Source organism: Musa acuminata, chromosome BXJ3-3 (genome assembly GCF_036884655.1).
Source record: "Musa acuminata AAA Group cultivar baxijiao chromosome BXJ3-3, Cavendish_Baxijiao_AAA, whole genome shotgun sequence".
NCBI lineage: Eukaryota > Viridiplantae > Streptophyta > Magnoliopsida > Zingiberales > Musaceae > Musa > Musa acuminata.
The window spans coordinates 37,520,502-37,548,052 of NC_088351.1; the positions used below are offsets into that span (position 1 = coordinate 37,520,502).

Sequence of the window (27,551 nt, forward strand, 5' to 3'; positions counted from 1 at the left end):
ATCACTTTATACAAAGTCAAAAAATAGAAAAATAATGAAGGAAAAATAAAAAGTAAATAAACATATGATGGTCGGAAGCTATGCAAGGACATCTTATTGCTCCACATTTTATAGAACTATTTTATTATATATATATTTATTATTTTTATATCATATCACTGAACAATATGGTTTTAACATACAAAGTAAAATAATACATTTGGGGAGATAACCCTATACAAGAGAGAGAGAGAGAGAGAGAGAGAACAAAGCTCAATAATTCGGATGCTTTAACATAATTTTAATGGCATCAATGAAGGATTGGCTTATTCCTAACCATGCATCCTGGCCAAGTATCAAGTACTTTGTTAAAAGAAAAAAAGTGGTCGAAAAGAAGAAAAAAGAAAGAAAATAATAGACATAGACATGAGTATGTAAGTATCAACAGTGTATAATTTCCTTTTTAGTTTTACATGTCTATCTTTGAAACAATATATACAAATGCCAACCTCATCTTCAATAAATTTAATGTAATAAGTATTAACCATGGTTACTAACTAGTTTAACATATAATATAATTAATCATTTAGATCTTTATTTGTTTGATTGTTTTATTATTTGAATCTGAATGTATCAATCATGCCTGAGGAGAGATCCACCCATGGTGGGGCAAGGGTGAGTGGCTCATAAGGAGAATCCTTACTATCATAGAGTTACAATATTTTTAGCATATCCATAAAAATCCTATAATCCTATAAAAATATTATAACTAAGATTTAAAACTCATCCATTGTGAGATTTCTAAAAAGTATTTTTATTGATTTGATAATAAGAACATGTAAAAACTTGATTTTTATGCTAATTACAGTATTTTATAATATTTTTTCACTTATATAAAACACACAAAAAGTCTATACCAAAATACTCGAAAAAAAAAGATTAATGTATAATATAAACTAATTTATCTTCGTTGACGATATTACAAATTTGTATCTTTATTAGTTTAAAAATAAAAAAATATTTAAATATTTAATTTTTAGTTGTATTATTTTTTTGAATACGTGAGAGTATTTTGATACATATACAAAGTCTCCATTCACCTATAAAAACTACATATCCTATTCGGATCGGGAAAAAGCGAGAAACTTTCTGAGATAGGATGGCATCACGCCATTGGTTAAAGAAGCAAGAACATGTAGGACCCACATCATTTGAACCAATGGCTACTCCTTTTCACCTGTTTGGCGCATTGTCTGGGACAGGGGATCCGGTATTGTTTAAGCTCAGAAGTTGTCCGAAGGTGATCACCGTCGGTGCGTGGATCCCATGTACTACAAATACTACGGCTCGAGCGGGCGCGGTCGGGCGGTCACGGGAGCCCGGTGTTTTTTGCATAACAGACCTTTTCAAATGAGAAATCAAAGAAACACGCTTCTGTAGTGCCTAATCGCATAGTTTTCCTCTGATATTAACTAATTACAAAGAACTCCATCAGCACTGCTCAAATGGGGCTGTCATTGATATGTTAAATACTACGAACCTATATTTGTAAATGTGTTGATGCATTTTTGGTGCAATTTTACATTGTAGAAGCGCTTATATGCAAAACTGTCCTATCTATATCCGTGCCACTATTTAAACCCTACTGGCTTTTAACCCATCCTTTCAAGAAGCCAAAGAAGAAGCCGATGGCCGGAGCTCTTCTCGCTCCCCTGACCTCCGCCGCCGCCCCTGAAGCCTTCCTCCGGCCCTCCGCCACCACCCCTGCCCTCTACTCCTTCTCCTCTTCCTCCTTCCGTTTTGCTCGCTCTCGTTCACCTTTCCTCGGCCTCCGCCTCTCCTACCCCACCAACCACTGGACCCCGGCGCTCCGCAGACGGAGCGCTGGACGGGGACTTCGGATTGAGGCGGCGGCACGGCCGACAGTTCTGGTGGCCGAGAAGCTCGGGGAGGCCGGGCTGGCTCTGCTTCGGAAGTTCGCCAACGTGGACTGCTCGTACAACCTCTCGCTCGAGGAGCTTTGCGCCAAGATCTCGCTCTGCGACGCGCTGATCGTGCGGAGCGGGACCAAGGTGACGCCGGAGGTGTTTGAGGCCTCCAAGGGGCGGCTCAAAGTGGTGGGCAGGGCCGGGGTGGGGATCGACAATGTGGACCTCCAGGCTGCCACCGAGAGCGGGTGCCTCGTCGTCAACGCGCCCGCCGCGAACACGGTTGCCGCTGCCGAGCACGGGATCGCACTGCTTGTCGCTATGGCGAGGAACGTCGCACAGGCTGACGCCTCCATGAAGGCCGGTAAGCACTTCATGTTTTCCCACTTCTTCTTCCAGTTATTGTTCTTGTCCGTCTCATTGCATTTTGTTTAGATCTGATTTGCTGAATGCAGTAAGGAGACCAATATTTGATCATTGGATGGGAACAGATAAGTTATTCCTTAGATCTGTCGTTTAACTTTTTCCATTATTGACTGTTTGTAACTAACATACGAATTTTTGAACCTTTTTTCTTGTGATTTCCTCTGATTAGTTTTTTATTGTCTTATGGCTGCTAAATTTCTCAGATTTTATCACCAATTGTGAGAAAATAGATCTTGTGTTTCAGAAAAAGTAGGTGGATCTCTGGTCTGGTAGCTAATTATTTTCTGTGAGATGTAGGAACTGTAGAAGTACGATGGGATTTGGTTGTACCAATTTTATGTGATTTGCTTCTTTATTTTAATTTGGTGGTCTTCATGGCTTATTTGTTATGCATTTCTCCTATGATAAAATTCCTCCCACGATATGAAGGACTATTGAAATAAAAAAGATCCCTTCATTCTGTGATTCACATAAATGCTGCCTTCTATTGGCCTGTTGCTTAGAAATCCTAGGCCGAAGTTAGCCAGTGTCTGAATTTTATATGACAATGCCACCAGTTCTGAGTTCTTTTACTTTAAAATATAGATTCTGGGAACACCCTTTTTTTCGTACCTACCTGCCAATCCCAACTACCTTCCTTCTGATTGGAGAATTGAAAGCAGCAATGAGGTCCATGTAGGACTGACCTGTGGGTCCATCACTGCATCCAAGCACAAGGCAGGAGGTGAGTGGGGTATTTTACAAATGGGTAAAGTTATGTTTGTCATGCATATACACAAACTTTTGAGTATTTAAATGATCTCCACAATCAATGTGTTTTGGAAAATCTGTACTAAGTAGATACCATTTGTGTTGAATTTGCATAGTTAATTATTTATGATGCATTTCATGATATGTGATCCTGGTAATCTGATCCTAATTTCTTGGGATACCATTTGATGACATCTCCTGTCCCTTCTACATTTTGGTGAGCCATTTTAAAGAGAAGTCCGATACTTGATTAAAACTTGTGGTCTTATTTTAGTGTTATCCTGTCTTACAAACTTCGTAAAAGCCTACAGTTTTAGTGTTCAATATGATAATTCATTTTTTCTGATGGTTATGTATTGTTACAATCTTTTTATTCAGCAGCTGGTGCTTTTATCGACATACTTGGTTGTTGTTTCACTGGTCCAATGTCATGTATTTTTAAAGTTATTTACAGAATTACTGCAGATACATGCTCCTCTTCTAGATGTCTCGTTGGTTATCTGTTAGACGTGTTAACACAAACAAGGGCATATATGATGAATAGCAGTACATATGGATCATACTTCTAATAGTTTATATACATCGAGAAAATGATAAAATTCATTTTTTTTACAAACAGTAAAAAATGACATAAATTCATTGGTCTATAAATAGGAATTTGTTAAATGTATTATTTACATGTAGGACAACTGGCCATCATCTATGGAAGGCTTCAGGGTATGTATCAGTTCCTATCATTATCCATTTATGTTGGATTTTTCACTTGCTGTAACTTGTATGTTCTAAAGTATTGTTGGGAAATATTGTTATGTCTTATTTCAGGTTATCACGAAGATGATTTTAGTTCACCTATATTGTACAAATGTTATGTACAAAAATATGTCTGTAAATGACCTTTTTTCTCTTCATATGAGCATATCTTTAAACCCTACTATCCCTCCATATCTGTGCTGTATGGGTTATATCCTGCAAGCTTTCTGTTTTTTGAAAATTGCACAAGTTAACAAGCTTAGATGTTAGGGAATGTAGTATCATGTCAAATTGAAAAAAAACAAGATTCTTTTGAAAATGTGAGCATCCAAGAAAAGAAAGATATCCTAATGCTAATTTCAAAGACCCATATGTTTATAGATGATAGTGTGTGCCTACTAACATTGTCAGACACATCTGCTTTACTAGGTTATTAATACCAAGATCCATTTCTTCTCCTCTTAACTACTGGGAAAAAAAATCTGCTAGTTGTCTATTTATATCATACATTGTTTTTAACATATTTTAAGGACTCAGGCATTTAATACGGGTTAGATGTATACAAAAGTTGGTATTTCTTGTTACTTGTTGAACTGAATTTTGTGTTTAATGTTTTTTTATAATTCTATTATTCTGTTGAACTTATCAAATTTACTATTATTGGTTATATGTGTACTGTCTGATTGAAATTGATGTTCTGCTATTGACATGTTTTTGCGTTTGTGATATTCAGGTAAATGGCAACGCAACAAATATGTTGGTGTCTCTCTGGTAGGAAAGACTTTAGCAGTAATGGGATTTGGGAAAGTTGGTTCAGAAGTTGCTAGACGAGCAAAAGGATTAGGGATGAACGTGATTGCTCATGATCCATATGCGCCTGCTGATAGAGCCCGTGCAATTGGAGTAGAGCTTGTATCATTTGATGAGGCAATATCCACTGCAGACTTCATATCGCTCCACATGCCACTGACTCCTACTACTGCAAAGCTTTTCAACGATGAAACATTTGCAAAAGTGAAAAAAGGAGTGAGAATCATTAATGTTGCCAGGGGTGGAGTTATTGATGAAGATGCCCTGGTCAGAGCACTTGATAATGGGACAGTTGCTCAGGTAGGCTTCTCCTGTAACATATTCTTTCTCCCAATTTGTTCCTTTTATGATAATCTACTGTCTTAATTGAAACATTCTTACACATATTTCTTGAATGCTTGAACTAACAAGAACATAATTCAGGGGATGTGGGAATTTTTTGCTTCTAATTCTTTGGTTTTGTTCATAAGAGTGAATCAGTCACATGTGAAGATGAAAGAATGAAGATGGCTGTTCTATTTCATAATGCATGTGTATCAGACATTTTTATGTTCATATTGCTCCTATTGAGGAATATCCTAGGTACCACTATTCGCTAAACATGCATAAATATTTGCTAACGCTAATTGTACTATGAACTGGATCAGGCAGCACTTGATGTATTCACTGTAGAGCCACCACCAAAAGACAGTAAACTGGTGATGCATGAGAATGTTACTGTCACTCCTCACCTTGGAGCTAGTACTGTGGAGGCTCAGGTCTGTCTTCTTAAACTCAATCTTAATTGTATAAACAAGAGAATGTGGTTGTTTCAACTTTCAAGTCCCTCTTTGTTGTGGAAGCATCTAAGAGATTTCCCTTCTGGAAGTTGACCTTTATTGTCTTTTACTAGAGCAGAACTAGAATGTAACAAATATAATTAGCACCTCTGTTTTGGTGAATTCACAAATGTCCTCATTGGCAGACTTCTGTAATAATTATCTTATGCAACATTGTCACCAACAATTTTAGGAAGGTGTAGCTGTAGAAATAGCAGAGGCTGTTATTGGGGCATTGAAGGGTGAACTTGCTGCTACTGCTGTGAATGCCCCCATGGTTCCAGCTGAGGTGATTATTTATGACAGGTCTTCCATAATATTTACATTATGTATTTCCCGCGAGCTTATATTATGTTCCTTTTTGTCAGGTTCTTTCTGAGCTAGCCCCTTGTGTTATCCTGGCAGAGAAGCTGGGCAGGCTTGCTGTCCAGCTAGTAGCTGGTGGAAGTGGCATCAAGGGGGTTAAGGTTGTGTACACATCAGCACGTGACCCTGATGACTTGGACACAAGGATTCTTCGTGCTATGATCACAAAGGGAATAATCGAACCCATATCCAGTGTCTTCATCAACATCGTCAATGCGGATTATACTGCCAAGCAGAGAGGTCTCCGCATCAGTGAAGAGAGGATTTATCGTGACAGCTCTCTTGAGGCTCCTCTCGACTCGATCCAGGTTCATCTGACAAATGTAGAGTCTAAATTCGCCAGTGCCTTGTCTGATTCTGGTGATATAGTGGTGGAAGGAAGGGTGAAGGATGGCATACCGCGCCTTACCCTTGTAGGGTCTTTCAGTGTGGATGTAAGCCTCGAAGGGAATGCAATATTGTGCAGGAATGTTGATCAGCCTGGTAACATTGGACGGGTAGGAAAAATTCTTGGAGAGCAGAATGTGAACATCAGCTTTATGAGTGTGGGTAGGACTGCACCAAGGCAACAGGCCATAATGGCAATTGGTGTCGATGAGGAGCCAGATAAGGAAACTCTCAAGAAGATTGGTGAAATACCAGCTATCAAAGAGTTTGTGTTCCTTAAGCTATAGTCAGAAAGGCATTGTATTTTTACACCTTTAGGGTCTGAGTTACTTCAAAATGAGCAAGATATAGTGAGTACTCGAGGTCTCCATCTTCCTGACAAGAAAGCAATAAAATGATAGATTTTTCACTGCTCATCTTTGGTTGGTGGCCTCCATATAATAGTGTACTTGTATGCATACTTCTTTGAGTGGCTATCTTGATAGTCTTTTTGCTGTAGCCTGCATTCTTCAAGCATTGGCAGTTGGGTAACATTAGTTACTGAACATCATATTATTCAATTTATTCTCACCTTAAAAAAATAGCGCTTGGATACCATGGTTATAATTCATTTTGTCCTGCTAATCTGACATTTTATTTAACTATGTTTGATAAGATTCTCAAATCAAAATAGGTTCATTCAGATTCTCTCAGATAGTTGGGGAATTTAATGAATTTGTGTTCATGATATTAATTCTCAGATGTTATCAGCAAAAGAGCTGCTGTATTTTCTGTCTACATTTATTAACAGAGTCTATTAGTGTAAGAATTTAAATAACTACAAACTTGTATCTTTTAGAGCAGTTCTGTTGGTCAAAAGTATCTTAGAGTGTCTCTAGGTTGAGGCAGTAATTGTTGCAGTGCTGAAGTTATTTTCACTAGCACTGTTGTAGAATTCTTGTGCTATATCTTGTTTTACTTTTCCAGATTAATTTGGTTCTCTATATCTACCTACACAAATTTCTATTTGATTCTTCCTAGTGACTTGTTTCTTTGAGTTTTGTTGTTTGTGCATTAAGAACATGAAGTATAAGAGGACTTCAGAAAGAAATGGAGCCATATTGGTTGTTTTCTTTTTTGTTTTCATTTTGGCAATATAATGGCACTTTCAAGAGGATCTTTTCTCAGGGCTAATTAGGCTGTAGTAGTTAAAATGAACAGAAGAGAAGCAATTACTACCTATTTCTGCAGACAAATTAAATTTTGGTCCTAAATTTGATCTCATAAACCACGATTAATTGGGGCTGATTGTTGGGTTAGTATAGCACATATTCAACTCTTTATATGTATGTGATGCAGAGTATGTAGTTAATTAAGCAAATGATTGATAGATTCAGTAGAAATATCAAATAAACAAAAAAATCATTAATTCCTCAGGAATTAGTAACATTCTCAAAAAGCACTAACATGATGTTGGATAACAAGCCATGTCCATTCACTAGTTTTATGTGGAACTATCACTAAAAGTTTTTGCTTGTATTGTGCTCACTATGTAATAAATGTCTGGCTGGTCATTAGTACCTTTCACTCTGTTTCCATAATTGTGGATTTCCCAATAAACTTGGAAGGTATTCATCGTATGTGCACCTTCTCTTGCTTGAAATGCCAAACGATTACATACCAATATTAGCCTTGAAAGGGATTATGTCTATTAGTTTCTCATAAAGCCAACCAAAGAGTTGTCTTTCACAGACAAATCTATAGTACTATTGCTTGGTCTCTTGAATTCAGTGTATTTCTTGCTCAGTCTTTATTGTGTGTTAACTTCCTGAACATTTGAAAATTATTTGAGGATACAACAACAGTATTTGAGATTTAATAAATATGATATATCATTGATCTTTGTGATGCTAGATAGTAACTTGGAGTGTTTTTTCATCTTTTTACTGCTATCCAGCATGTGACGAGTCCAACAGATTGTTAAGACTTGTCTTAGATTCGGAGTCTCTGCATATTGGTTGCTGTCTTTCTTGCTAATTTCCTGTTACATTTTTAGCTATTTCTTCAAGTACAATTTAATTTTTTAGTTCTGAGACAATGCAACTCCGTTAATGTGTTTCTGCTCCTGACTGACATATAAATCTCCGCTTGCTACATGTTTGCAGACGAGACAGAAACATGTTTTCAGAAAAATAGATGGACGGCACTTCTTGACTGAAATATTCAGGTTTTTTTCTACTGCCCACTCTTGTTCTTGCACAGAATGTAAAGTCCATAACTTTGTGGTGAGTTATTAAAAAAAGTTGTTTTTTTTAGTAGAAATCATAACTCTTTGTATTGAGGGCAAGATAGATCCCTTCGGAAGTATTAGTAAATGTTCTGTTGTCTTGCTTTCTGTGAAGGTGCTGTTTTACCAAGTCTACATTTTGCCTTCATGCTAATGTAGAGTAGGGTGACCAAATGTGGCACAGATGTAGCCAATGGGTCCATCAATTATTGCACTTTGGACCATTTATGCATTATTTTGCCAACACTATAGTGTCCCAATTATTGAGGATCTGTTTTTATCCTTAGGTAAATCAAAAGTATTGAATATCTATCTATAGTGAAATCTCTTAGGATTGTCTTTACCTCTCATCTTATCATTGAAACTAATTTTCCTATCTTTGTAGAAGATAATATCCTTAATTCAATTAAGAGCATTCATATTTTTTTGTATAGTTTCTACAAAAGTCTTCTTAAGTTTCTCTGTCACAGACCATTGATTCTAATTGTTCTTAGAAAATATTCATATTATTTTAGATGATTTTTCTTCATTTTCTCCTCTGTTGAGATTATGCTTAATTATTCTTAAAATGCATATTGTCTTACCAAGTCAAATGGATTTCATAATACTTATCATTTTGCAATGGCCATAAATATCAGTCTAGACCTCTATTTTATATTGATTTGATAAATTGGTTGTTCTAAATCTCAAAAGCTTAAACTACCAGAGCAAACTCAATATAATACAATTAGATAATATATCAAACTGAACTCAAGTGAGTGTACAGTACAAGTCCAAATATAAGATGAACATTGCACAGTTATCGATTAAGCATGAATGTAATTTACAGGGGATGGATGCATATGACTCAAAACACATGATCTGCCTTAATACCATGATCGAGATTCTTAATTGGATTATCATAAATCCCCAAGATTGGATTATGATAAATTCCCAATACTCAAAACTGACAAGAGAGGACACAATACATATTAGACTCTAATAACATTTTTGTGGTTAATAATAACATTTTATATAGTATTCAACTATGCACATTACCATCTTGGAGCCCTTGTTTTCTTTGTGGAACTCCTATTCAGATGGCCAAAGCCAAGCAGGCACTGGATGTGAAACATGTTCCAGTGTCTCCCACACCACAATGTGGCTGGGTAGGGACAGGTTCACCTCAATACTCTTGTCAAGGTGCTTATCATTCATATATGCATGCATGCGTGCTCTCCATGGTTCAGGTCTGGTCTGTCCACTTGCAGTATCAAGGGATGCATGCTCTTCCAACATGGCTTGTCTGCTAACATCCTGACAAAGCCATCTCCCTAAGCCCATATCTCCAGTTGTAGATGTTTGGAACTCTTGATGCCTGCTTCAAGCGCACAGATTAGGGTTCATGTTCTTGGAGTAGTATAGCACATCAGCACTTTTTGTGGCTTAGATGTGTATATTATCAAGAAAATTTAGATGCCACTTAACTCATAGAAGAGTTAACTGGATTTGTTGACATATTGTCATCAATAAATATCATTGACGGTGCATGCATTACGAATTATTTAAGATCATTCATTTTCAATGAACATTGTTGCTATCTCAAATTTCTTTTCATGAAAAAGAGGTACATAAAATAGTTTCTTGGAGTAAAAAAAAAAAAAATATATATATATATATATATATATATATATATATATATATATATATATATATATATATATATATATATTCTTTTCGCCTGCATTTACTTTCCTCAAATTATTATCTCTGTTCTGACTTTAGCAACGAAGAGAGATTTAGTCGGAATTATTTATGCCACCTCTTTATTTTTCTTGTATGATGGAATTTTGGTTTATTTTTACAATATCATTGTCCCTCACATGGAGCTCATTCAAGGGCAAAGGATCAATCAAATTGCTTCCCAAATCCTTTTCATCGATGGACTCCTGATGTATATGAAGTGTCCTTCCAAAAATTCCTACATCTGTATCTATTTCTGAATCATGTGTTTATCCATCTCCATATTAATCGTAATTGTTGAATTGATTTGTTTCCCATGGTCAACTACAACATCACTCTCCATCATCTAATAGTGAGGGCTTGAATGATCATTCATCTTTATACACAACCTTTGTGCTCAGCGATCAATTAATATTAATTGGTTCATCAAGATTTTCCTCATTCAGTTCTGGTCTTCTAATGAGCTAAAGCATAAAGAGAGCATATTCCATGACTGTTGATTCATGTGCATCTCATACAAAGGTAGACATCTCATAATATTCAATTTTGGCACATAATCTGCCTCACATGCTGCCTGCTCAGTTATAAAGAAAAGAAATATTAGAGAAAGAAAGAGAGATTGATCTGTCACTCACATTTAGCTTAATCTCAAGATCAAAGCATACACAATTTTTTAGTCTTAAACATCTTAACAATGGCTTCATCTTGATTCTGACAAGGATCAATGGAGGTCAGAGGTAAGAGGTAAGAGTCCACCAATCATCTACAATTGGAATATCTTAAGAATGGTGAATGGTTGCTTCAGTTTTAACAAATCAATGTTTTCTTGTAAATTTAATTTGAAGTACCTTAATCTTATAACATGCCAAGTAATTAGCTCACAATTGTAAGTATGTGATATAATTTGTTCTAGTTAGGAAAGTAGAACACCTTGTGATGCAAGTACACATGGATTTTGGTAGTGATGATTTGTGTGCTTATAAAAAAGTATTTGATCTTGTAGATGTGATGCATGGTATAACATTTTTTTTGGCAGTGTGGGAAGATCCAATTGGAATTGGGGTGTCACAGATGATGCTGTTCCCTCACCCTTTTCTTTGGCCCCCCCAACACTTATTGGATCTCTAACCAATTTATTTATGTATTACAATCAGGTAAGTATAAAATTAACCAAAATGGACTTTTGCATATCTATCCTTTGAAAACTTAGAAATAGTGGATTTACCTTTATTGATTTTAATGTAACATATATATGTTTTTCTATATATATATATATATAGAAAAACATAGATTTTATAATAATTTAAAATAGAATATCTATATATTAATTATTTTTTCTAATTATCAATGACTGTTTTACTTTTTAAATTTATTTTTACTTTTGTGATGGATATTAATGCCAATTATAGTTTCAATATCATTATGCTAATAATCAACTAATAGTATTAGTTATAGCAACATATCAGTAAAATTTTTTAGAGGGATTCATATGCAATTTTGTCCCTAAGATTAATGTACATTGAGATTGGGGATATGGCAATTGGAAGCTTCCAAGTTGATGTGCCAATTTTGACCACACTAGCTGGTATCAGGTGTTGACTGCTACTTGACTAAGTGTCGGTGGCAAGTCAAAACAGTGTCTCATAATTACTTCCATGCTTGCATGATCTCAGCATTGGGATGCCCCAAACATTTCATAGAGTTTGCAATACAAAAGTGGAGGAGTCTAATGTACTCAAATAGATCACAAATATATATTATATATATGGTACCAATTAATGCCTCGAGAAAAGGACAATGAGATGTAAATTAGAGGCACAAGTCATGCATGTAACATGATAGGTCAATCGCATGCCTTACCATGTAGGAGTGTTTTATATATATACATTGCTGCTCTTTAGATCCTCGATTGATGACAGTAACACTAACAAATTTGTTAGCCTTCCCTAAAATCATTTGAATTAGAACCTTTTCCTCGATTAATGTCACACTTTTAAGGTTGCAAATTATTATATCACCCCTAAGAAATTTTACCTAATTAGTACAAATTACCCTTGCCATCCTAATCAATAGCATCCTTACATGTAGGTTTGGTGTCATTAAGCATTTGGAATCGATTAGGTTACATCATTTAAGAGAGGCGAAGTGTCATGGCTGTTGTTTCACGACTTGAGGCACGATTTAGGGTACGAGCAATGGAGCATGGAATACGCCTGGGACTCGTGCCTTCGGTGTGGTGCGGGTCGTTACCATCCATGACTCACGAACCATGGCGCCAAAGGAGCGGCCGATCCGTCACGTCATCGTGGACTCGGACTTGCGCTACGATCGTTGACCGACGCGGACGCTGTCGGTGGCCTTCTCATTGCCAGATACTCGACTATCCGCATCAAGCTGACATCACCATCAAATAATCTGGGCCGTCCACCAAAAATATATCGTCATTAATAATAATAATAATAATACGGTGATAAATCATAGAAAAGGTAACTTTTATCTCGGGTAAACTGCCAATAAAATGGGTCCACGTGAGCATCGAGAGAATCTAGTGGGGTGCATTTAGATCGTCGGGAAAAGGATTTGAGAGTAACAGTCACATCCATCGGCGTGGCCACAATACAATAATATTCCTGCTTTCATAGCATTCACGGTAGAATATTAGGGCCACTATGGCCAATATCATAACCTAATCAATCCTTCTTGGTTCCTCCCAAAGTCCCCCACACTCCTTCAACATATTCCGGATCTGTATCCAATCGAATGCACAACCTTAGTAAATGAAGATATCAGGCATCTCTCCGGTCATTATCATGATGCATTGATGTGGTTGTCTGCAACAAAGGTCCATTGCTTTCATCACAGCAATGCCGATTGACCTGCGAGAACAAGATCGGCGGTATATCCGAATGACTCGAGTTTAATATATGCTATCTTGCATTGAATATTCGTTCAGAGAGTGTCAGCAGACATATCTTGAGGTCTTTTATAATCAGAATGTAGAACAGTTGTTTAGATATTACTTGAATCCGATATATCTGATTGAACTTTCCCAAAGCAAATTTGATTGCAGGTCACCACAATTTCTTCGATGCTTCCTGCACAGCCTGTCTTGTTAGATCTTGAAAGTAAGGTGGAAGATGAGCAATGGTAAAGAAAAGGAATGTTTCCTGGTTCTTTGCTTGCCGAAATGTGTAGCCCTTTTATCCCAAATCATGTTCAGCTTTGACTGCAATGGTAACTTCCTGTTCATGTCTTCTCTCTGCCTCTATAAATCCAGAGCAAGCAGCTGAGACAGTGGACTGTCTCTGCCCACTATAAACTTGGATCTGAAACCCACGGAGGGCGGCCATGCTTCTACAGATTTCCCAGTGAAGTTCTATTCTAAATCCTTTTTTATCTTGTTTCTCTTCTTAGATTGTAGCCTTTGGACAGAGGAAGATAGAGATCTTTCTTTCTTGTTTGGTTTTAGAATAGGTTTACTCGGGGTAACATTCGGAACAAAACTGAAGGGAAAACAGTGGTGGATTTGATTGTTTAGAACTATTGTTTAGAGCCCACCGGGTTTGGAGCTTTACACTTGCAGATACGTTTCCCTGCAATGCTGTCTTGTAGAGCTTTGGAGGGCAGAGGAGGGGCAAAACCATGAGCCGAGGCCAGCTTGCTCTCTTCCTGCGCTTGAGCAGCTGCGTCGCGCTTGGAATGCCATGAGCGCAGATGGTTCTGTTCTTCCCTTGCAGAAAAATCTGATTCTGATGCTGGGGGTTGAAGAAAGTTCTCATTTTGGGATCTGGGCGATGAGGGTTTGAGGAGCATTGTGAGGGATTCTTCTCTATCCTTTCTCGAAGAGGAAGGAAATGGCCCCAAGCTTGGATTTTTCGGATTGGTGGGCGAAGGAGATCCGAAGCGGCACGCCAGTGGTCGTGACGATGCAGAACCCCAACTACTCGGTCCTCGAGATCGACGGCCCAGACGCTGCCGCTTTCCGGCCGGCGGACAAGGGCCGGGGAAGGAACGCAAAGCAAGTCACTTGGGTCTTGCTGCTCAAGGCCCATCGAGCCATCGGCTGCGTTGCCTGGTTGGCTGCTGGCCTTTGGTCGCTGCTCGGCGCCCTCAAGAAGAGGGTGTTCTTCGGGCAAGGATTCTCCACGGAGAACGATAAGCCTGGCAAGGGCAGGTTACTGTTCAGGTTCCTCAGGGGCTTCTTGGTCCTCTCGATCGCCATGCTCGCGCTCGAGATGATTGCCTACTGGAAGGGGTGGCACTTCAAGAAGCCTAACTTGCAGTTGCCGGGGAGCTTGCATATGCCTGAAACCACCGAGATCCAGGGGTGGATGCACAATGCCTACCTCTGTTGGCTTGCATTCAGATCCAACTATATCGCCTATCCGATTCAGGTCTTGTCAAACTTCTGCATCGTTCTCTTCATGATACAATCATTGGATCGAATGATCCTGTGTCTTGGGTGCTTCTGGATCAAGCTGAAGAAGATCAAGCCAACCATAGACAGTGAATCGTTCAAAGCAGATGATGTAGAAAGTTCAGGATCTGAGTACCCCATGGTGCTAATCCAGATTCCAATGTGCAATGAGAGAGAGGTAATCTACATTATGTTGCTCCTTATTCTTCATTCTTGTTCTATGGGATGCTTCTGCACATAATTGCATTTGTACCAAATATATGTATATATACTATTCAATACCAGCTTCTTTTATCATAAATTTTATGGCATCAGATGCTGAATATGTTCATGGTGCTACAGTTCGATGTGTTGCAGAAGTAATGATTTCCCTATTCTGGATTTAAACTTTTGCAGGTATATGAGCAATCTATTTCTGCTGCGTGCCAGATTGATTGGCCAAGAGACCGTGTTCTAGTTCAAGTTCTTGATGACTCGAATGATGAGACAATCATGCTCTTAATTAGAGCAGAGGTGTCCAAGTGGAGTCAACGAGGTGTCAACATTGTCTATCGGCATCGTTTAGTCCGAACTGGTTATAAAGCTGGAAATCTGAAGTCTGCTATGAGTTGTGACTATGTTAAAGACTATGAATTTGTTGCTATATTTGATGCTGACTTCACACCCAACCCAGATTTCCTTAAGAAGACTATTCCACATTTTAAGGTAGTGATAACATGCTACAAAAATTTCAGCTAATCGGTATACGACATATAGTGAACTCTCAACATTTTACTATTCATAAAATTTTGTTGATTCAGGGAAATCCCGAGCTTGGGCTGGTTCAGGCCAGATGGAGCTTCGTAAATAAGGATGAAAACCTGCTTACCCGACTCCAAAACATTAATCTCTGCTTCCATTTTGAAGTCGAGCAGCAGGTGAATGGTGTTTTCTTGAACTTCTTTGGCTTTAATGGGACTGCGGGTGTGTGGAGAATCAAAGCTTTGGAGGACTCTGGAGGTTGGCTGGAGCGGACAACTGTGGAAGATATGGACATTGCCGTACGTGCACATCTCAATGGTTGGAAGTTCATCTTCCTCAACGATGTCAAGGTGGTCCATGAGATACCAAAATTCATCTGTTGCTTCGCTTTGTATACAGGCCTTACATCTTATGTTTGATCCCTTTTGCTCAGGTGCTGTGTGAAGTGCCCGAATCTTATGAGGCTTACCGAAAACAGCAGCACAGATGGCACTCTGGTCCAATGCAATTATTCCGTCTATGCCTTCCAGCCATCTTAAAATCCAAGGTTCGTCATCTTAATACATTACGAGCCTATCAATCTCTTTGAATGCATTCACTGCAGAAATATATTCTAGAAAACAATTCTTGTGCTTTTGCAGATATCTGTGTGGAAGAAGGCTAATTTAATCCTGCTCTTTTTCCTCTTGAGAAAGCTAATCCTCCCATTTTATTCTTTCACATTGTTTTGTGTAATTCTACCACTATCCATGTTTGTACCTGAGGCTGAGCTACCTCTCTGGGTAATCTGCTATATCCCTGTTATTATGTCATTCCTAAACATTCTACCAGCCCCAAGATCCTTCCCTTTCATTGTTCCTTACCTTCTCTTTGAGAACACCATGTCGGTGACCAAGTTCAACGCTATGGTAGTCGGTCTATTCCAACTGGGGAGTTCGTACGAATGGATTGTCACAAAGAAGGCAGGAAGGTCATCAGAATCTGATCTGTTGGTGGCAGCCGAAAGATGCTCGAAGCCTGTAGGCCATTTGCAACTACATAGGGGGGTTTCAGAGAGCGAGCTCATGGAGTTGAACAAATTGAAGGACCAGCAAGAAGAAGCTCCTCCTCCTCCTCCTGCAAAGAGGGGAAACCAGCTTTACAAGAAGGAATTAGCTCTTGCTCTTCTCCTCCTCACTGCTGCAGTCAGAAGTCTGCTCTCTGCCCAAGGGATTCACTTCTACTTCCTGCTCTTTCAAGGAGTATCATTTCTTCTCGTGGGTCTTGATCTAATAGGGGAGCAAATGGTCTGATGTGAGAAGAAAGAAAAGATGCTAAACTCATATATCCTTTATTCATCCAAGGCATATTCTTGTCTATATAACCATCATGGATAGCTATCGGATACATGTTCTTTGTGATATCAAGCATGCAACAAGGAACAGTGGCTCCATTTACAATAAGATATGCATCTCGAAGTCTGGTTAGGACTTTTTTGTTGTTCCTTAATTTGATGTCTTCCATTACACAGACATTCTTCTCATAAATGTAAAGCTATTGCTGAGCTAGGACCCAATCTCTCTCTAAATATACCTGTATAAGATTGAGGGACAAAAAAATAAACAGTTTGTCCAGTGGCATTTATGGTGAGAGAGTTGAGAGCTGGTCCTTACATATCAATTATACCGAGATTGTGTAACAATTATGTGTGTACTAGAAATAATTCAGTTTATTATTGGATGAAACATTTTGTCGTCCATCATCTGCTTTTGGTTGCAGTTCTCTACTACTGTAGATAATCATCATGAGGTTTTGATTACAATCTTTTGTAGAGAGAGAGATTAAGCACGAAGACAACTGGGTGTTGGCACCATTTGTATGTGAAGGTTTTTGATGAAAGTTGAGAAGACTCTTTCTTGGACCTTCTTCTCTTGGCTGTAGAAATATAAGCTGACATGTCATTCAACACTTAAATGTGATTGTTTTGTTGCCTCTCTTTTAATCTGCTTGCATTAAATTTCTCTGCCTTTTTTTTGTTGCACGCGTAGCTGTCTAACTATGATGCTTATATCGAAAATGTATACGAATATGAGAAATTTTGGCCGCAATTAGTATAACAATGTATATTGCTGAACTCTGAACCTATTCCTATTGTCGGCTGAAGCTTGATGTGTTCATTCAATTTCTGGAGCTTGATGTGTTCATTCAATTTACTGCTCACTGCAACTAAACTGCAAGTTTCATGTCATAACATGCTGCATTCCTTTTCTGAAAGTAGAATAGTTGAGATCATCCCAATTGCAATACTCAGATTCAAAGAACAAGTACCAAACTTTGTCATCCTTGATGCATTCATATAGTTTCTGAAACTTACCCCATGCTTGGCTCTATCCTTGGAGAGTGCTTCCTATCTTGTTGTAAATGGAGAATTCATTTAGTAAGCAGTACTTTTCTGATTCATTTTCCTGATACATAGTCTGTCTGCAAGCAACTACAAATTTTGATTAGGTTCAACAAAGCGATCGTTTAAGAAAAATTTGTGATATATTCAAATGTTTTAACTCCTCGATTCGGAGACCGAAAGCCCCTGAATCTCACAGTAAGACCTTAATTTTCATCATAATCTTTTCACAGGCTATCTTCTCTTGGGAACAATGCACTTAGGCATGACTTGCCCTGTGGTGTGGTGAGAGTTGGAGCTTCTACATTGTAGAAGCATGTGAACCAAGAAATCCAGGTGAAAGAAGATGATGATGCCTGAGTCTTTTCATGCCCCTCTTCAGTTTATGCAGCTGAGAAAGGAATTGAAGGATGAGAAAGAGAGAGAGAGAGACTACATTATGATTGTTCATGGTCTCACAAGCACATGCATGTTCTTAGGTTGGTCAATGAACCCATCTAGTGTCAGAAACAAAAGGACAAGCCTATGCCATGATGTATCAGAATTGGTTCCTTCTGGTATCTTTCATGCACAACCTGTGATCTTTGTCAATTTCTAAGATGGATGTCATCATGTGAATCTGGTAGAACTCGTTGATGCATCTCTACTATAATATCACATTGTTCCTGAAACTGTCACAGAAGATCTATACCTCATCACAATTGCTGTACTACAATAATTTCCTTTCACAAACTACACATCTCTCTTCAGTATTTGCTTTTGCAGTAGTTTTTTCATCACAAACTGTTCATTTTTCTCTCACTAGTTTTGTAGATGTCACTAATTTCCTTTCATCACAATCACCTCATCTTCTACAGCAATTTCCAATTGATGACATGACTGCTAATCCAGCAGCAAAAGACTCAGCGGATGGACAGATCAAAACTACTCATACTGATACTAACAAAACCACATGAAGCAATAAATTGGAGCAAGAAGCTCTCAATGAAGTCAACAACCATTCATACATGGAACAAGATGGCATCTGCATCCTGAGCAGTAACACAAAGGAATCAGAAACAAGAACAGAAATGGGGAAGAGCTGCACCTAAGCATATCGGTTAAACCGAGGTTAACAATAGACATCCTTGTCGTTCCTGAAAGCACAGCATCCTATTAAGTAGATGACGACTAGGAAGATGAGGAGCACAAAATTAATGACAGCAATCTTCTTCCAGTCATGCTTGAGGTTGGCAAGAACCCCTGCCTTGCAAGATTGGCAGTCATAGCAGAGAGTGGATGGATCATTTTGCCATGAGTTGCAGTCTGGCAAATCGGATGAGTAAAAGCCAGGAGGTTTAGTCCATGCAGTTCCATTAATGTAGGTGAAGTTGCATGCACTTGGAGGCTTGCAGCATCCAGACTGCACCAAGATGACAGAATGCAAGCAGAAAAGAAGGTTAGTACATGCATCTTCTCAGTAAAAAACTATAGATGATAATGTTTACATCGAATGCCATTATGAATTCTATCTGTGTAGTTTATTTGAATCAAAACCATCTGAAATATATGTAGCCTGGAATCATAGTGTGTTTACATGTGAGAATAAGAAGAAAAAGCAAGAAGAGGAGACAAGCATGTTGAACATGGAAGTCATGTTCATAAACTTGAATCACCAACACATACTTAGATTCAAGAGCTGGAAATAGACTTGTTGATTCATTGTTGTACTCTGGAGAAATCTTTTTGAAGCTTTGTGGATAAGCAGAATAAAGAACAGTAAGAACATATTTATGCAGACCTATTTGCTTTCAAATCTTAGAGTAGTATGCCTAAAAAATGATTGAAACTTACAAAAATATGCCTAGAGAATAATTAATACAAAAACATCTAGGATTTTAGAGAAGTATGCAAAGAAAGAATTGAAATGCATCTGGAGTTACATTAAATTTAATATAATCCATGTAAAATGAGTGCTCATTAGCCACAAGATAATGGAATTATTATTATTTGCAGTTCAAAATAGGCAACAGGAATGTGGTGGGGAGTGCATCCACTAAATAGGAGTTGTCAGCATCAACTAACAGAGATGTATGTGATCTAAGAGCAATTGAAAGCATAATCTAACTGCATCCTTGTCTCCCTTAGTGCTGCTTATGGCATATCTTTGCATGCAGCAAACTCCACTTAAATTGTTTGGGACAATGAGGGAATACATTCTGTGCAACAAATTTTAATCCTGGAATCATCATATGAGATCATCACAAGCATGTGCACAGAATTAGAATCTCTACTAAATTTCATCAAGCAAACAGTGATCTGATTGTGAAAAAGATAGAGAATATGCCATGTAAATTCTTCCTAATCTATTCATCTGCTTGTCAAAAGAGAGCAAACTAAGGGAGTCAAGGGATCACCATCCCTTGTCTTGGATGGTTGAACATCTCCATTCTGTCAAGGAATATAGGAGTATGATTCACATATTGCAGTAGATAAGGGTAGAATTTAGCTTAAGGAGTTTTAATTGATGGGAATAACATAAATGACTCAACAAGAACAGTCACTTCCACAGATCCACAAAAGTAAATACATGCAGTGCATAAATGTAAGTGGTTTCAAGAAAAGTACCTGAAGAAATGCAATTCGATTTGACAACTGAAGAAATCCCTCAAATCTTAAGAACTTATAGAAACATTTGAAAACAAAATGTAGACAGAATCTATATATTAAAATTAGACAAGAAGATTTATCCAGAAAACAAAAACACTAAAACCCAGGCAGTGAAGAAGAAAAAAGAGTAGTTCAGAGCAAAAGATTGAGAGATGTATAAAGGAAAACAAATCAAATCTTTAGAAACTCAGTGCAGCGAGGAGTGGCTGTAGCAACAAATTCACTTACAATTCATGGAACAAGAACAGGGAGTTGTTACCAAAATCTAATCTTTAAGACGTGATACCAAGGGGCAGTTGTTCCCTAAATCTAAAAATCAAAGCTTGCGCTTGAGAGAACACGGAATCCAGAGAAGCATCGCAGACAAAAGCGAAAAAGATTGGTTTTTTACGAGCAGGAAGCAGCAACCTGTATAGGGGAGAGGTTATCGTCGATGAACTGATCCCACGTCTGGTTCTGGTTCTGCAAGCTCTTGCACACCTTGCCCTGCACCAAGCAGCTCCTGATGCTCCTCCAGTTCTTGGCGCTCTCCACCCTCCTCTGGAGCCAGTGGGAGTAGTCGCCGAGGCGGTACTCCGGGAACCCACGGCCGGAGACGGCGTGGCTGGCGCCCTTGTTGGTGACGACGAAGGCGAAGAGGGTGAAGCAGACGAGGAGGATGATGAGGAGGAGCATGACGACGAGGTAGAGCCATAAGAGGCAGGAGTTGCGGAAGCAGGCGCCGACGCAGCCCGCGAGGGAGACGAGGAAGGCGAAGACGCCGAGCGCGACGAGGGGCACGTCCAGGAACCTCTCGCAGTCAGTGGCAGCGCGCTGGGTCAGCCAAATGCCACCGCCGAGGATGGGGATTGACAGCATCAGCGTGATGACGTTAAGCGCCCCGATGAGGCCGTTGGTCAACCTCACCATCCTTCCCCTGCACACCCACCGAGGAGGAAGGAGAAGAAGAGTAAGAAGCAGAGCAGGCAGCCAATGCAATACAGAAAACAGAGGATGACAGAGAGACTTCAATATAAGGGAAGTATTCGTAGGTGAGTGTTGGCATTAAGGCGAATACCATTCTTCCCGTCATAATTACCAAATAATGGAGATATAAGCCCATCTAATGCTCCTTTATTGTATGTGATTTGAATGCTATGAGAAGCTATAAACACTGTCCATTGTCCTTAGAACTCGTCACATCCACATATACTGATTAATTATGGATATTATCTATTTATTTCTCCAGGTTTTATTATGATCGGCTACGAATGAAACAGAGGAGGCGTTCCTCTGTTTTCATGTAAAAAAAACGAGCTGTTCTTACGCGCCCGACTTACGCGCAAATCAGAACGTAACATGCACGGGGCCATCTCAGCACGTAATTTTCAGGCGTATAGAAGACTAGTATTCGAGGTCTCGTGGCAGATGAACTTAACGTTGACCGTTTAGGAGCAGTGGTGGGCGGCAGTTGACAGAGCGGTTAAGTGATCCGCGACGGAAGTTGAAGAGACGTCGTCGTCTTCCGCACTGCCATCGCCATATGCAGATTTATCTTTTTTCTTTAATACCTATTAATATTATTATCATATAAATGGTAAGTGATAAAAAGTAAATTCGATTTAGGATTAAAATTCTTAACCTTTGATAAGTGAATCTAATATACAAAAATTATCATTTTATGTTAAAAAATATTATAATAAATTTCAAATTTCTAACATTTCTTATATATATATATATATATATATATATATATATATATATATATATATATATATATATATCACTCGAAAAATTCTCACGTGCGGAAAAATAGTGCCACGTAGATATCCGGAACACGAACACCAAACTAACGATGGAGGACAGCACCGCCCCGCATCGTATTCTGACCGTACGATTGGGCCTCCTTCCTCTTTATTACCACCGAGCATCGAATTCCAGCCGTACGATCTGCGGCCTTCCTCGTGTTATCCCCCGTTGGCTCCAGTAAACAGCCGCTCTTCCCGTGCTACTAATCAAAGGGTGTCTCCTCCCACGGCGACGTTGCAGTGCCACTCGTTAGGGTAGAAATTAGGGCTCGTTCGCGGCGCCTCGACTTGGGAGAGGAAGACTGAGGTGGAATCCCCTCGATCTCTTCCATTGCAGCCGCCAGGAGCTCTCTTTCGGTAACAATCGGACTCCGGATGGGTGCGATTCTTGAGTTTTCGTTGTTGGGTTTGCCTGCTTGGTTGGATAAGATCGTCGATTACATGAGAAAGCTCTGGATTTTATAGTCGGTGTAGAATTTGACCGCAATCATAATTATCGTGTTTGTTTCGTGGAGACGATGTTCCTTTGCTACTTGGCACTAACTCCTGTTTTAATTGTTGTTGTTCATCAGCTGCCATCTGTATTTTGATGAGAACCTCAGCACGGTTTCTTCAACAAGTCCGGTGTTTGTATCGGTTTCACCGAGGAGAGATTTCAGCGAATAGACTGGAGAAAACCAATAAAGTTTTCATTTTGAATCATCCGGTTGTGGGAGCCCTTGTCGGCAGAGAAGCCGATAGATACCTGAACCAAAGTTTGCTTTTCTTCAGGGCTGTGTGTTCTAGCGGAGGTTCTCTTACGACCACTATTACATCGTTTTATTGTTTCCTATTCAACTGCAACAGAGTTTGTTTGTGTATTGCAACTTGTATTCAGTTATGGCATTATCTATTTACTACATACCAGTGGACATTGGCTATTAGGTTATGTTATTTTAAGATACAAACAATCGTTCTCTATTTTGATATCTAGCTATTACTATAAATAGGATCTTGTGATGTTGGCGGAGCAGGCCCTTTGCTGGAGTATGAAAAGAGAATTACATCCGGCGAACTTGTTGGTGGAGACAGCTTCCAGGTTTGGGCCACTGATCCCTTAATCATGGCGCTGCTTGGTTCATTGTGTCACCGGCTGCTCTCATATTTCCTTGATGGTGACATTAGATAGACACACTTCAAGCACTGCAAAGGCTCTATGAAGAGCTTGTGGAGCATGAAGAGAGTTGCCAGTTGGATAGATATAAGTCATCACAAAAGTCTGGGAGGTATGCGTAGATAGTAATTTCTTGAATGTGACAGCTCGTTGATCTTCTCAAGGAATTGTCTGTTTGTATTTGCAATTTACTGTTTAATAGGATCATTATGCAGGAGGAGGTGGCTATGGTCCCGTTTTATGCCTCAGTCTACTTATTCACCAGTTAAAGGGCTGTATCTTTCTGGAGGAGTAGGCACTGGAAAAACAATGCTTATGGATTTGTTTTTCAATCAATTGTATGCCTTCTCTGAGTTCTTCCTTGTTGCAATATATAAATCTAACATGTTTATGTCTTTTGGAAAATCATAGCTCGTAAGGCTCTTTATTACTGAAAATTTATAGTTCGAAACATTTAGATTAAATCATATAACAAAATCTATTTGTAATTTTCATTTCTCTTGCTACTATTGCTATAATGAAGATTACATGTTCTACATTCACCAATCTCATTGTGGTCTACACCTGATGGGGATTCTTCAATATACCAGAATAATAGGGTTTTTGCCTACCATCAATTGGTCATTCATGCACACATGTATGGTTAATCATCACTTGTTTGGTACGCTGGATATTAAGCTAAATCAAGAGTGTATGATCTTATCATCCTGTCAATTGTTTTTGGGTCAGATAGACCTCAATCTATCCAAGTGTAATTAATGCTTTGAGTGGTCCACCACCTGAGAGGCTGACAGTATCTTTGTCATTTGTACCCCCTTATCAGTTCCTGACAAAACTAAACATGAAGTAGTGACACTATATTTTTTTCTTTTTGCTAGTAAATTTCATATTATCTATATTCTTTGTCTATCCACAATTTTCATTTAGCTATTGCCTAATTCCACTCTTTTCTTGTGCAGGCCATCTAATTGGAGGAAGAAAAGAATACACTTTCATGATTTTATGTTGAATGTACATAGCCGGCTACAGGTATGGTTACTTTTATATTTATCTCCAATTTTTTTGTTTACTAGGTTTAAGGAGCACTCAAACTTTTTTTTACTAGAACTAGTCCATTTATGCCCCTTTTAACTTATTATATGTTGACATTCTTGGCCCTTCAATAATTTAATCCTAGATGCACAAAGGGGTAGCAGATCCACTTGAAGTTGTTGCAGCAGAGATTTCAGATGAGTCCATTCTACTATGCCTTGATGAATTTATGGTATGTTCTGAATTTATTGATAGGTTATCATTTCTTCATATTGCTCTTGATGCTTTGTTGATTCTAAACACATAGGTAACTGATGTTGCTGATGCTTTGATATTAAATCGGCTTTTTTGCCATTTGTTCAGCAATGGTGTGGTGTGTATTTCTCTTTACCTTGATATTTCCCTTTTTCTGCTTAGAAACTGCATTCACTTTTCTATTCCTTTCCCATATGTGGTACATTTCAATCCTAGGTTCTTGTCTCCACTTCCAATCGTGCTCCAGACCAGCTCTATGAAGGTGGTTTGCAAAGGGACCTATTTTTACCTTTTATTGAAACCTTGAAGGTATCTGATAGTTATTTTATGGCTCTGGTTTAAGTTTTATAAGATATAATTGTTTAGTAGCTGATGATGATCTTGTGAAAATTTGAGAAAGGAAAGGTGTGTAATTCATGAAATTAGCTCTTCAACGGACTACCGAAAGATGGGTTCTGTAAGTTCTGTGCTTTATTATTGATAAATGCCCTGATACCACAACCGTTAACAGCAATTGCACTTGATCCAGGCAGAGAATGGCTACTATTTTATCGGGAAGAAGTACTCTGGACTCCTAAGAGAGAAGTTTCATCAGTTAATAGGAGCAGAGAAACCTGGCCCGCAAGTTGTTGAAGTTGTAATGGGACGAAAGTTGCAGGTCTAAATTATAGATCTTCGAAACATGATAACATTTGGGTCTTTCATGGCATATAGGAAAGAAGATTGGTGATTCTTATACCTTTTTACATTCAGGTCCCACTCGGAGCTAATGGATGTGCATATTTTCCTTTTGAGGATCTTTGTGACAGACCTTTGGGGGCAGCAGACTACTTTGGATTGTTCAGTGAGCTAGCTCCACTCCTCTTCTGCATCAATTACATGCAATTTGTAGTATACTTTGGCATAACACTCATTATTGTGCTGGAAAACATAATATTTCCTATAGCCTGCTTTGATTTTTTTCAAAATTATTGTGCAGAGAAGTTCCATACACTTGCACTTGAAGGAGTTCCCAAGTTTGGGATCCACAACAGAACTGCAGCGTATAGGTTTGTCACATTGGTTGATGTGCGTCTCAAGCTTTCCTTCAAGTATTGTAATTTGAAGATTATAGATCTAGCCTATAGTGTCTGCTATTTGCCATATTAGCTATGCTGAAAATTGTGGAATTTTCTTCTAACGTGTTTAACCAGATATCTCAACAAGAGAAAGGTTTGATAAGAGAAAAGGATTGTGAAGAAGAAGAAGAATGTCTCTGATGTAGGGTTATGAGTTAAAATAGAGCATAAATATGAATCTAAATTATAGGTTAGACTGATTATTAGCTTTTTGATATCTCCTAGTGATTGTTTAGTTTGAAGTTTTGAACAAGTTACTGGAAAATAAAGACAGTCGTTTCTGATGTCCAATTTTTTATTCCGGCCATGTGTTTTTAGGTTTATTGATTTAGAATGGAAGTAACTAGTGGTGGCTGGCTGTTTATACAAGAACTTGGTCACTTTTTTTTCGTGGTGAATGTTTAAATAATGATTAGTATCTGTTAGTTACGATGAATAAGTAATATGCTTTTCAAATGACGAATTTACTTGATAGTTTATGTTGGCGACTCATAGTTATCCATATAATAAGGACGTTGCTATCCATTGCATTCTGAGATCTGAATTGTAATGCACATGAGCACGATTTTCATTTTTGTATTGTGAGATTGACTTGTTATGTAAGAATATCATATTTGACATATTTCTGCATGTTTTTTGAATTATCAATGTTTTTTATGCACATGCTTGATAAATATGTGACAATTTGGACTGTAGAGTGTGTGTGGATATCGATACTAAAGCACTGGTGATCTAATTAATAGAAAAAGGAACTGTGATGGTTTGCTAGAGAAACAATTCTTCGTGCATTGACTGTTACGAGTGTTCACCAGTAATTTAAGTAGATGGTTAAAGAAAATAGTAATATCTCTTTTCAACAGGTGATGTATGAGAATAAAGCCAGATTGTTGTGCACGGCAGAAGCATCTCCTGTTGAGTTATTTGAAAGAATTGTGACAGTCATAGATGCCCAGAAAATTTATCCACGGTCTTCTTCACGGTCTAAGAAAACTGATGATATTGATCTTTGCGTTGACAATGAGCTAGGATTCGCCAAAGACCGCACCATCAGCAGGTATGACTCAACTAATTCCTAGTAATATGGTTTAAGGACATATACGAATGCATATATACAAGAATCATAATCTGTTGCATTTATTCATTGGCCAAAAATATGAAACCAGATTTAACATTCTTTCAGTGCTTGAGACAATATATTAGGAACATTCTTCATGTTGTGATGATTGATTTTTTTTACCGATAATGTTTCTTATTTTAGAGTCACTAATGGTGCTGTCATTTACCAGATTAACAGAGATGAATAGCAAAGAGTATTTGGAGCAACATGAAGCCAATGTGAAGGATAATAAGACCCCACAAAAGTAGAGAATGATGTTGTGATAACAATGTTTCATTTATTAATTTATATGTTGAATAAAATCTCCTTAATTTTGAGGGAACACATAATCCATCTGTTGAGGTGGAGGCTTCAGAACTAATCTTATCTTACATTTTGTTGAAAGATATCAACTGTGAAAGAAAATTATATATGAGCTATCCAATTTTACTTTTTGCTTCAAAGATCATTTATCCGTCAATCTGCTCATGCAAAGTTCGGTGTCTTTTACGGCAATGCTTTAGTTATGACTACTGCTGCAGATCTTTTGCCATCAGCCCCGCACAACTCATCTTCTCAATCTTCTTCGGCGACGGCGAGACCGAGCTACGACGGAGGCGGCAGGAAGAACCGAAGTGACCGGCGACCGTCGCAAGACTGGCAACATCCGAATCCGGTCACCCCGGGTAGGATTAAGAACGGAGAACTGCTAGGATTGAAG

The 27,551-nt window shown here is 38.4% G+C and overlaps 4 protein-coding genes across 13 annotated transcripts; 3 read left to right on the forward strand and 1 right to left on the reverse strand.

The window, feature by feature from the left end:
- Positions 1 to 1,651: 1,651 nt before the first annotated feature.
- LOC103980124 (D-3-phosphoglycerate dehydrogenase 3, chloroplastic-like) lies at positions 1,652 to 8,527 on the forward strand. 2 transcript variants are annotated; one of them, XR_001977044.2, is made up of 6 exons: positions 1,652 to 2,271; positions 4,567 to 4,943; positions 5,291 to 5,401; positions 5,655 to 5,750; positions 5,830 to 6,564; positions 8,359 to 8,527. XR_001977044.2 is itself a non-coding variant. In XM_009396406.3 (5 exons), the coding sequence occupies exons 1-5, from the start codon at positions 1,668 to 1,670 to the stop codon at positions 6,499 to 6,501; spliced, it is 1,860 nt and encodes a 619-aa protein (XP_009394681.2). In that variant the 5' UTR covers positions 1,652 to 1,667; the 3' UTR covers positions 6,502 to 6,712. The 2 variants fall into 2 exon arrangements, 1 of the variants encoding a protein (XP_009394681.2); XM_009396406.3 differs by lacking the exon at positions 8,359 to 8,527 and having other exon boundaries at positions 5,830 to 6,712.
- A 4,367-nt stretch (positions 8,528 to 12,894) lies between these two features.
- On the forward strand, positions 12,895 to 16,848 carry LOC135632326 (probable xyloglucan glycosyltransferase 5). Of its 2 annotated transcripts, XM_065140802.1 has the most exons (6): positions 12,895 to 13,098; positions 13,273 to 14,797; positions 15,016 to 15,324; positions 15,420 to 15,710; positions 15,794 to 15,907; positions 16,002 to 16,848. In XM_065140802.1, the coding sequence occupies exons 2-6, from the start codon at positions 14,057 to 14,059 to the stop codon at positions 16,650 to 16,652; spliced, it is 2,106 nt and encodes a 701-aa protein (XP_064996874.1). In that variant the 5' UTR covers positions 12,895 to 13,098; positions 13,273 to 14,056; the 3' UTR covers positions 16,653 to 16,848. The 2 variants fall into 2 exon arrangements, with proteins under 2 accessions (XP_064996874.1, XP_064996873.1); XM_065140801.1 differs by having other exon boundaries at positions 12,895 to 14,797.
- Positions 16,849 to 18,705: 1,857 nt separating this feature from the next.
- Positions 18,706 to 21,345, reverse strand: LOC135632891 (tetraspanin-7-like). The gene is made up of 2 exons (XM_065141741.1): positions 20,798 to 21,345; positions 18,706 to 19,142 (listed from the first exon to the last, which is right to left on the reverse strand). Exons 1-2 carry the CDS (start codon positions 21,296 to 21,298, stop codon positions 18,852 to 18,854), a joined length of 792 nt encoding a protein of 263 aa, XP_064997813.1. The 5' UTR covers positions 21,299 to 21,345; the 3' UTR covers positions 18,706 to 18,851.
- Positions 21,346 to 22,304: 959 nt separating this feature from the next.
- On the forward strand, positions 22,305 to 27,263 carry LOC135632826 (uncharacterized). 8 transcript variants are annotated; one of them, XM_065141631.1, is made up of 15 exons: positions 22,309 to 22,555; positions 22,749 to 22,967; positions 23,166 to 23,254; positions 23,345 to 23,441; positions 23,532 to 23,667; positions 24,289 to 24,358; positions 24,507 to 24,593; positions 24,669 to 24,734; positions 24,833 to 24,925; positions 25,017 to 25,073; positions 25,146 to 25,274; positions 25,370 to 25,460; positions 25,596 to 25,684; positions 26,595 to 26,788; positions 27,021 to 27,263. In XM_065141631.1, exons 1-15 carry the CDS (start codon positions 22,552 to 22,554, stop codon positions 27,097 to 27,099), a joined length of 1,500 nt encoding a protein of 499 aa, XP_064997703.1. In that variant the 5' UTR covers positions 22,309 to 22,551; the 3' UTR covers positions 27,100 to 27,263. The 8 variants fall into 8 exon arrangements, with proteins under 8 accessions (XP_064997705.1, XP_064997699.1, XP_064997701.1 ...); XM_065141632.1 differs by having other exon boundaries at positions 22,312 to 22,555; positions 23,341 to 23,441; positions 23,545 to 23,667; XM_065141627.1 differs by having other exon boundaries at positions 22,306 to 22,555; positions 25,370 to 25,684.
- Positions 27,264 to 27,551: the final 288 nt, after the last annotated feature.

Coding starts and splice junctions, on each gene's coding strand:
- LOC135632891 (XM_065141741.1), bottom strand. CDS start 21,298: ATGGTGAGGTTGACCAACGGCCTCATCGGGGCGCTTAACGTCATCACG. Junction 19,143..20,797: donor ATAACCTCTCCCCTATACAG/GTTGCTGCTTCC, acceptor ATCTTGGTGCAG/TCTGGATGCTGCAAGCCTCC.
- LOC135632326 (XM_065140801.1), top strand. CDS start 14,057: ATGGCCCCAAGCTTGGATTTTTCGGATTGGTGGGCGAAGGAGATCCGA. Junction 14,798..15,015: donor CAATGTGCAATGAGAGAGAG/GTAATCTACATT, acceptor AAACTTTTGCAG/GTATATGAGCAATCTATTTC. Junction 15,908..16,001: donor CAGCCATCTTAAAATCCAAG/GTTCGTCATCTT, acceptor GTGCTTTTGCAG/ATATCTGTGTGGAAGAAGGC.
- LOC135632826 (XM_065141627.1), top strand. Junction 24,594..24,668: donor TATGCCTTGATGAATTTATG/GTATGTTCTGAA, acceptor CTAAACACATAG/GTAACTGATGTTGCTGATGC. Junction 25,275..25,369: donor TAATGGGACGAAAGTTGCAG/GTCTAAATTATA, acceptor TTTTACATTCAG/GTCCCACTCGGAGCTAATGG.
- LOC103980124 (XM_009396406.3), top strand. CDS start 1,668: ATGGCCGGAGCTCTTCTCGCTCCCCTGACCTCCGCCGCCGCCCCTGAA. Junction 2,272..4,566: donor TGACGCCTCCATGAAGGCCG/GTAAGCACTTCA, acceptor TGTGATATTCAG/GTAAATGGCAACGCAACAAA. Junction 5,402..5,654: donor CTAGTACTGTGGAGGCTCAG/GTCTGTCTTCTT, acceptor CAACAATTTTAG/GAAGGTGTAGCTGTAGAAAT.